This window comes from Myripristis murdjan, chromosome 18 (assembly GCF_902150065.1).
Source record: "Myripristis murdjan chromosome 18, fMyrMur1.1, whole genome shotgun sequence".
In the NCBI taxonomy this organism is placed as follows: domain Eukaryota; kingdom Metazoa; phylum Chordata; class Actinopteri; order Holocentriformes; family Holocentridae; genus Myripristis; species Myripristis murdjan.
This window is the reverse complement of record NC_043997.1, coordinates 1,349,218-1,359,217: the sequence shown is the minus strand read 5'-3', so window position 1 is coordinate 1,359,217 and position 10,000 is coordinate 1,349,218. Positions and strand designations below refer to the sequence as shown.

The 10,000-nt window shown below is 45.6% G+C and overlaps 1 protein-coding gene across 1 annotated transcript in view; it reads right to left on the bottom strand.

Moving 5' to 3' along the window:
* Positions 1–661: 661 nt before the first annotated feature.
* The window catches only part of LOC115376955 (platelet glycoprotein Ib alpha chain-like), a 10,028-nt gene continuing 689 nt past the window's right edge, over positions 662–10,000 (bottom strand). The window contains exons 2-12 of the mRNA XM_030076807.1: positions 9,500–9,595; positions 9,181–9,372; positions 7,590–7,685; positions 7,168–7,347; positions 5,723–5,944; positions 4,694–4,789; positions 4,375–4,566; positions 3,459–3,554; positions 3,085–3,264; positions 2,144–2,358; positions 662–1,117 (exon numbers count right to left, since the gene is read on the bottom strand). Coding sequence (XP_029932667.1) covers positions 1,087–1,117; positions 2,144–2,358; positions 3,085–3,264; positions 3,459–3,554; positions 4,375–4,566; positions 4,694–4,789; positions 5,723–5,944; positions 7,168–7,347; positions 7,590–7,685; positions 9,181–9,372; positions 9,500–9,595 — 1,596 coding nt within the window. The 3' untranslated portion in view covers positions 662–1,086. The remainder of the gene's footprint in view (positions 1,118–2,143; positions 2,359–3,084; positions 3,265–3,458; positions 3,555–4,374; positions 4,567–4,693; positions 4,790–5,722; positions 5,945–7,167; positions 7,348–7,589; positions 7,686–9,180; positions 9,373–9,499; positions 9,596–10,000) is intronic.

Here is a 10,000-nt window from a genome sequence, read left to right as displayed (position 1 = left end):
TACTACGTCACTACTACTTGTACTACTACTACTGCTACTACTAGCATTAATGCTACTACTGCTACTACTACTACTACCATTACTAATAGTACTGCTACTACTACTACCATTACTACTACTACTACTACTACTACCACTACCATTACTGCTACTACTACTGCTACTACTACTACCATTACTACTACTACTACTACTACTACCACTACCATTACTGCTACTACTACTGCTACTACTACTACCATTACTACTACTACTACTACTACTACTACTACCATTACTGCTACTACTACTGCTACTACTACTACCATTACTACTACTACTACTACTGCTACTGATACTACTACCATTACTACTACTACTACTACTCCTATCATTACTGCTACTACTACTGCTACTACTACTACCATTACTACTACTACTACTACTACTACTACATTACTGCTACTACTACTTTTACTACTACTACGTCACTACTACTTGTACTACTACTACTACTACTACTACCATTACTGCTACTACTGCTACTACTACTACCATTACTACTAGTACTGCTACTACTACTACCATTACTACTACTACTACTGCTACCCTGTGGTGCCAAGAGGCTGTTGGGTTAAAAGAAGAGCAGTGGAGTCCCAGGTGTGTTTTTTGACAGGTTTATTGCCATCATGTCATCAACTATCAACCAGTCATCCCTGATATCAACCAGCCATCCCTACATTTAAAAAATACTGATTCAAAACCTACAGGAAACTCTTATATGGCCTATATGAAACCCAGCAGTGCTGTTTCCTATCAACCTTTATGATTAAAATGTCGTCTGCAGGCTCAGTGCATGAGATTCAGCTTGGCTGCTAAAAGCTGCATGTTGGACAGTTTGACTAATTAGCATATCATTTAGCTTCTAGTTGACTTAAGAGTCGAAATCCATGTTGGTGACGTCCACAAATCCATACATTACAACGCTGCAGTCATGTGACATTTCCTCATAAACATAATTTGCATGAATTATGGCGGCGGTGGCGGCGGTGGCGGCGGTGGCGGCGGTGGCGGCGGCGGCGGTTGTTGTCAGTGGTTGTTTCGCGTTCATTGGTGTTTGAGTTGTTTCCTCCTCAGCCTGTGGCAGAGAGAAAACAAACAAACAAACAGTGGAATAGCCCTTTAATTGGTTCAGAGGAAAGGGAGTGGGGGAGCAGAGGAGATAAATTGGACACACCTGTAGGGCAATCTGGCTCGGTAGTGGTGGGCAGGTGAAGCCTCATGAAGCGCTGAGGCTTTCCTAACAATTGTGCCAAAAAAAGATTCAAAGCTCCAAGGCTTCAGTGACAGTGACATCTGGTGGACAACTGAAGCCATAGCAACCTCAAGAGCACGACTGAAACACTGACACTATTTCAATCCCATGTCAGCAATAACAGTTCAGAAAAAACTGCATGATCATTCAAGTGTCTTGTTCATTCATACCAAATAATAATTACATCGTCATTACACATAAATACAACTAACCTCTTTAGTAAAAGGAAAAAAAAAAAATAATATGCAGACGCTCTCACCCATATTCTAAAACACATTCCAGATTAACCCAATGATATGAAGGGTTAAATCTGTCAAACCTGTCAAGCTGTCATTGGCTCAAAATGCACTGAAACACTATGAGTCAACGAAAAGCTTCGAAACATTTTGAGCAACGAAGCGTGAAGTGATGCAGTGATGACGTTCGAAGCTTCAAACGTCATCGGTCACGTGCCGCTGGTGTTTTGATACGAGCTTCCACACAGCTGCTCGAATCACTCCGCTTCAGGAAGAGTGACACAAGCTCCAAAGCCTCGGCATCATTTGCCCATCACGACTGAACACACACACACACACTCACACACATGCACACTGGACTTTCTTGAACTGAACTGAATAGAAGTGGACTAACCCTAAGTCATGTCCACTCACACTTTTCAAATTGTTTATTGTGCTTCTGAATTGAATTTGATTGTTTTGGAGTGTTTGAGATTATTGTGTATTTGTTGAGATTGAACAAGGGCTAACTGGGTTTGGTTTTGTACTAGGTTACGTATCTTTAAACGTTTTATAATTTAGGAAAAAAAATTGATAGGATTAAGTTACTCTTGTCTGGCGCCCGTTTACATACCAAGTACATATCTTTGTGGAACAAGCCTTTACGGTCGTGGCTTTGGGCGCAGTAGTACTAGGACTGGCGGTGGTGGTAGTAGTATTGGTAGCAGTCGTAGCGGGTTCAGCTGTGGTCATCACGTCTCCTCTGGGACCGGCGTCTGTAGAGCAGAAGTCTGATTCCTCCAGGGATACTACAGGTGTTCCTTTGAGCCGGGGTGGAGAGTCACACACCTGCCAACAAACGACAGCCAATAGGAAATCAGTACGATCAATCCACACAAAAAATGGAAAGATTCAACAGTAAAACACTTCAACATCGTTAAGTCCTTTCTGTTCCAACAGCCGCCGATTTACTGTCTTCCAGAGGACGCTCAGGGCTCAGTTAGCTCGGCTGTGGTTACCCAGGCTAAATATCACTGCAAAGCTTGGCAAAACTTTGGGTTAGGGTTAGTAAAAGAGGTTAAGTAAAGATGCATGTCATGAAAAAGTGTCGGCAAAATGTCGCTTCAAAGTTGGGCTAAATTGGTCAAAGGGGCTACAACACAGATGTGCCTGTTTCCCCTTGCAGTTTTGTGCTGCTGTCTTGTTGTTTTCTAGTTTAACTTCCTCTCACTGCAGGTTCCTGTCACACTTTCACGCTTCAGGTTATTTACTGTAAGTACCAACCTCTGGCTTGTAAAAAGCCTTCACCTCAACATCATTACCACCAGGGACCTCACGTTTTTTTGAAAGCGCTGATATATCCGACTGGGACGCAGATAACACAGATGTGTCTGGAAAATCGCAACTGTTAGATGCATTTAAATCCAAATTTAATACTGCTTTTATCATGTATGCCTTTTTTCCCACTCATAAAACTGCAAATGTAAAACTGCTAATGTTTGATGTTGACTGATATTTTCGTGCTGTTGATGTTTATTGATTGGTGATGATCAATTTCCTGGTTGCTGAACTCACCACACTCTCCGCGTCCGAAGTGATGATCAGGCTGTCCCGGGTGTAAACATTGTAATCGTACTCGTCGAGGTACGTGCGCAGGTAACCGAGGGAACAGGAGCAGGCCCAGGGATTGGCTGACAGGAAGAGGTAGGGAACCTCCTTCTTCGGGCTGAACCAATCATCCGGCATCACCTTGATCTGGGCGGAGAAACAGAAGAAACAGAGAGCAGGAAAAGGTGGAGAGAAGGAAGGAGGAAAGAGAGATAAAACCACGTCAGCTCGGACTTCAGCTTCACTTTGTTCTGAAACTGAACTACAATCCCCTATAATGAGTGTGTGTGTGTGTGTGTGTGAGTGTGTGTGTGTGTGTGTGTGTGTGTGTGTGCAATTACCTTGTTTCTCTCGATACACAGGGTCTCTATGGCACTGAGGGGGCGGAGCATGAGGGCAGGAAGCACTGTGATATGATTGGATGACAGGTCTAGGATCTAGAACACAGGGCAGCCAATCAGAAGGGAAGCATGCAGACAGAAAAAAACTTTTGCTTTCCTGAGACCGGAGACATTTTCCTGCCCTGTATCCTAACAAGTTACCTTCCCTGCATCCTCACCTCCTACCTCCTTACCATCCCTGAGTCCTCACCTCCTAGCTCGTTACCTTCTTAGCTTGTTACCTTTCTCGTTAAATACCCTCCAAGCTGATTCCCTTCCATGCATCCTCATTTCCTACGTCTAGCTTGTTACCTTCCTTGTGTCCCCACCTTGTTAACTTCCAAGATTATTACCCTCCTGCCTCATTAGCCTGTACCTCGTTACCCTCCTGTCTCAATACCCTGTACCTCGTTACCCTCCTGCCTCCTTACCCTGTACCTTGTTACCCTCCTGCCTCGTTACCCTTTACCTCAATACCCTGTAACTCGTTGCCCTCCTGCCTCGTTATCCTCCTGCCTTGTTACCCTCCTGCCTCATTAGCCTGTACCTTGTTACCCTCCTGACTCGTTAGCCTTTACCTCATGAGCTTGCACCTCGTTATCCTCCTGCCTTATTACCTTCCTGCCTCGTTACCCTGTACCTCGTTGCCCTATACCTCGTTATCCTCCTGCCTTGTTACCCTCCTGCCTCATTAGCTTGTACCTCATTACCCTCCTACCTCAATACCTTCCTGCCTCGTTACCCTGTACCTCGTTACCCTCCTGCCTCGTTACCCTGTACCTCGTTACACTCCTCCCTCGTTACCCTGTACCTTGTGACCCTTCTGCCTCATTATCCTGTACCTCGTTACACTCCAGCCTCACTACCCCCAGGTTACCTCCAGTTTGCTGAGCGAGGTGAAGCTGTCGTCGCTCAGGCTGCTGATGGCGTTGTTGTGCAGGTGGAGCTCTATCAGATCAGGACAGGTGGAGAAGCCGCCGGCAGGCAGCGACGTCAGCTGGTTGGACCCCAGCCGCAGGACTCTGAGGCTGGGCAGCACGGCCGCCTCGCTGGGGGTCACCTCTGAGACCTGGAGCCCGGGATATTTTTATATATTTATATGTAGATAACCAAGACTTTTTCGACGTTGTTGTAATTTCTAATATTGCACATTAAATGTGTTCTCTCTTTTTGTTTACAGACAGACACACAGACACCTTGTTGCCAGTGAGGTCGATCTCGTAGATCTCTGTGAAGACCTGGTAGGATGACCAGGACAGACTGGAGAACTGGTTTTGGGGAAACAGGAGAACCTGGAGAGAGAGAGAAAAAAAATAAATTGATCAGTCCAGTTGATTCCAGATATTGATCAGTAACTGGACTGTTCCTGTCATTGTTCCACCACCCCAATATTTCTAATGAAGACAGAATTTTGCGCTGAGGTGAAATCCATGGCTGTAAAATGATGTCAGTTTCAGATTTCCACTAGCATCGAGGCTACCAATACTACCAGCCAATCAGCGGCCAGCAGCTCATTAATAATGAACACGTCTCCAAAAAGAGCTTGGTCGATTCTAAAATAAGTTGCTGAAATTATTTCCTCACAGTTGTGTTTATTTGGCCTCCCCAAGTGAAATGGCTTACAACAGAAGATCTGAAAAGCTACAGTGCTGGTGTGAGCGCTCATTCGAAAGGCAACATCTGAACCAAACGGACTGAAACCCAGCGTGCACGACGGCAGCTCAAACACGGAGGAAAACAAATGTTATGTTGTAGTAGCAAGAACTAACCCATTCACCGTGTACAATTTCAGACCTTTGGGTCAAAATTTACCAAACCCTAGCCCAGCTTGATCCAATAAAAAATAAAACTGTTTCAAAACTAGGCAAAAAACTGATGCCAATTAGCAAGAAATAATACCAAAAAAAAAAAAAAAAAATCCAAGAAGTTAGTTAAAAAAAACTGCAACTAAATTAAGGATGAGTATGACTGAAAATTGGATAAAAATTCCAAGAAAACAATTTTTAATTATTATAAGTAAATATTAAAAAAACACGAAAAGTTAAAATTACCCGCCAAAAAAAGCATAAAAATTTGAAAACATGTTTTAAATTAAAAAAAAAAAAAAAAAGAAAATACACCCTCCATAGCAAATCCTCCCAAAACTTAAAAATGAAAAGTAAATCCAGTGAATTTTGTTAAGAATGCAGTTGACGTCGGCACGGGGAGCGGCGGCGTGGTCTCACCTGGGTCGTGGGTTCCAGTCCTGCTGGGATGTCGGTGAAATTGCCCGCCGTGCAGTTCTCACGGGGCCGGTGGTCCTTGTCCCTGTCGCTGTGGCAACCGTGACCTGTGGGTTCAGCTGTGGTCATCACGTCTCCTGTGGGACCGGCGTCTGTAGAGCAGAAGTCTGATTCCTCCAGGGATACTACAGGTGTTCCTTTGAGCCGGGGCGGAGAGTCACACACCTGCCAACAGACGACAGCCAATAGGAAATCAGTACGATCAATCCACACAAAAAAAAAATTCAACTGTAAAACACTTCAACATCGTTAAGCCCTTTCTGTTCCAACGGCCGCTGCTTTACTGTCTTCCAGAGGACGCTCAGGGCTCAGTTAGCTCGGCTGTGGTTACCCAGGCTAAATATCACTGCAAAGTTGGGCTAAATTTTGGGTTAGGGTTAGTAAAAGAGGTTAAGTAAAGATGCATGTCATGAAAAGTTGTCGGCAAGGCGGAAAAATGTCGCTTCAAAGTTGGGCTAAATTTTGTTGAGGGAAAAACGGTCATGTCTGTTTCCAGCAGGGTCCCTTGACCTCTGACCTCCAGCTGTGTGAATGAAAATGGGTTCTCTGGGCAGCCACGGCTCTCCCCTTTGCAGACACGCCCACCTTCTGCTAATCCCATGCAGTTTGGGCCCCAAAGCCTGCAGTCCACATGTGTTCTTGTGGCCTGTTGTAAAATGGTGTGTGTGTGCAGACTGGGGCCTAAACAGTCTTGGAGCTGCATCAAATCTCCAAATGTCAGTTTTTGACTCCAAATCAAAGCATGTGGGAGATAATGTGGGATTTTGGAGGAATTGGGACTATTTTTATTAATTCTTCAGTGGTCAAAAATGGTTAAATTTCACACCAAATCTGTGCAACAAATGGTATCAAAACAATTACTGCAACAACCCCCTTCCCCGTCACTAAAATGGGTCTAAGAAAGGGCTGGAATGGTAATCAGAATGAGAATCAGAAAAACTTTATTGATCCCCAAAGGGAAACTGGTTAGAGGAGCTACAGCACAAATGTGCCTGTTTCCCCTTGCCGTTTTGTGCTGCTGTCTTGTTGTTTTCTAGTTTAACTTCCTCTCACTGCAGGTTCCTGTCACACTTTCACGCTTCAGGTTATTTACTGTAAGTACCAACCTCTGGCTTGCAAACAGCCTTCACCTCAACATCATTACCACCAGGGACCTCACGTTTTTCTGAAAGCGCCGATATATCCGACTGGGACGCAGATAACACAGATGTGTCTGGAAAATCGCAACTGTTAGATGCATTTAAACCCAAATTTAATACTGCTTTTATCATGTATGCTTCTTTTCCAGTCACAAAACTGCTAATGTAAAACTGCTAATGTTTGATGTTGATTGATATTTTCGTGCTGTTTTATGTATTGATCGGTGATGAGTAGTTCACTGAACTCACCACACTCTCCGCGTCAGGACTGATGATCAGCCTGTCCCGGGTGTAAACATTGTAATCGTAGTCGTCGAGGTACTTGCGCAGGTAACCAAGGGAACAAGAGCAGGCCCAGGGATTGGCTGACAGGAAGAGGTAGGGAACCTCCTCCTTCGGGCTGAACCAATCATCCGGCATCACCTTGATCTGGGCGGAGAAACAGAAGAAACAGAGAACAGAAAAAGGTGGAGAGAAGGAAGGAGGAAAGAGAGAGAAAACCACGTCAGCTCGGACTTCAGCTTCACTTTGTTCTGAAACTGAACTACAATCCCCTGTAATGAGTGTGTGTGTGTGTGTGTGTGTGTGTGTGTGTGTGTGTGTGTGTGTGTGTGTGTGTGTGTGTGTGTGCGTGCGTGCGTGCGTGCGTGCGTGTGTGTGTGTGCTAATACCTTGTTGCTCTCAATATACAGGGCCTCTATGGCACTGAGGGGGCGGAGCATGAGGGCGGGAAGCACTGTGATATGATTGGATGACAGGTCTAGGATCTAGAACACAGGGCAGCCAATCAGAGGGCAGCATGCAGACAGAAAAAAACTTTTGCTTTCCTGAGACCAGAGATGTTTTCCTGCCCTGTATCCTAACATGTTACCTTCCCTGCATCCTCACCTCCTACCTCCTTAGCATCCCTGAGTCCTCACCTCCTAGCTCGTTACCTTCCTCGCTTGTTACCTTCCTTGCGTCCTCACCTCCTAGATTGTTATCTTCTTAATTTGTTACCTTTCTCCTTAAATACCCTCCAAGCTGATTCCCTTCAATGCATCCTCATTTCCCAGGTCTAGCTTGTTACCTTCCTTGTGTCCTCACCAAGATTGTTACCCTCCTGCCTCATTACCCTGTACCTCGTTACCCTCCTGCCTTGTTACCCTGTACCTCATTACCCTCCTGCCTCATTACCCTGTACCTTGTTACCCTCCTGCCTCGTTATCCTGTACCTCGTTACCCTCCTGCCTCGTTACCCTGTACCTCGTTACCCTCCTGCCTCATTACCCTGTACCTCATTACCCTCCAGGCTCTTTACCCTGTACCTCATTACCCTGTACCTCGTTACCCTGTACCTTGTTACCTTCCTGCCTTGTTACCCTGTACCTCGTTACCCTCCTGCCTTGTTACCCTGTACCTTGTTACCTTGTACCTCATTACCCTGTACCTCGTTACCTTCATGCCTTGTTAATGTGTACCTTGTTACCCTGTACCTCGTTACCTTCATGCCTTGTTAACCTGTACCACGTTACCCTGTACCACATTACCCTGTACCTCGTTACCTTGTACCTCGTTACCTTCATGCCTTGTTAACGTGTATATCGTTACCCTGTACCTCGTTACCTTCATGCCTTGTTAACGTGTACATCGTTACCCTGTACCTCGTTACCCTCATGCCTTATTAACCTGTACCTCGTTACCCTGTACCTCATTACCATCCTGCCTTGTTACCCTGTGCCTCGTTACCTTCCCACCTTGTTAGCCTCCAAACTCTTTTCCCTCCCACCTTGTTATCCCTCCACCTCGTTACCCTTCCGCCTTGTTACCCTGTACCTCGTTAACCTCCTGCCTCATTACCCTGTACCTCATTACCCTCCTGCCTCGTTACCCTATACCTCATTACCCTCCTGCCTCGTTACCCTGTACCTCATTATCCTCCAGGCTCATTACCCTGTACCTCAATACCCTGTACCTCAATACCCTGTACCTCGTTACCCTGTACCTTGTTACCCTGTACCTCATTACCTTCCTGTCTTGTTACCCTGTACCTCATTACCCTCCTGCCTTGTTACCCTGTACCTCATTACCCTCCAGGTTCATTACCCTGTACCTCGTTACCCTGTACCTCATTACCCTGTACGTCATTACCCTGTACCTCGTTACCATGTACCTCGTTACCCTGTACCTTGTTACCTTCCTGCCTTGTTACCCTGTACTCATTACCCTCCTGCCTCGTTACCCTGTACCTTGTTACACTCCCGCCTCACTACCCCAGGTTACCTCCAGCTTGCTGAGCGAGGTGAAGCTGTCGTCACTCAGGCTGCTGATGGCGTTGTTGTGCAGGTGGAGCTCTATCAGATCAGGACAGGCGGAGAATCCGCCGGCGGGTAGCGACGTCAGCTGGTTGGACCCCAGCTGCAGGACTCTGAGGCTGGGCAGCACAGCCGCCTCACTGGGGGTCACCTCTGAGACCTGGAGCCCGGGATATTTTGATATATTTATATGTAGATAACCAAGACCTTTTTGACGTTGTTGTAATTTCTAATATTGCACATTAAATGTGTTCTCTCTTTTTGTTTACAGACAGACACACAGACACCTTGTTGCCAGTGAGGTCGATCTCGTAGATCTCTGTGAAGACCTGGTAGGATGACCAGGACAGACTGGAGAACTGGTTTTGGGGAAACAGGAGAACCTGGAGAGAGAGAGAAAAAAAATAAACTGATCATTCCATTTGATTCCAGATATTGATCAGTAACTGGACTGTTCCTGTCAATATTTCTAATGCAGACAGTATTCTGCGCTGAGGTGAAATCCATGGCTGTAAAATGATGTCAGTTTCAGATTTCCACTAGCATCGAGGCTACCAATACTACCAGCCAATCAGCGGCCAGCAGCTCATTAATAATGAACACGTCTCCAAAAAGATCTCGATAGATTCTAAAATAAGTTACTGAAATTATTTCCTCACAGTTGTGTTTATTTGGCCTCCCCGAGAGAAAAGGCTTACAACAGAAGATCTGAAAAGCTACAGTTCTGGTGTGAGCGCTCATTCGAAAGGCAACATCTGAACCAAACGGACTGAAATCCAGCGCGCACG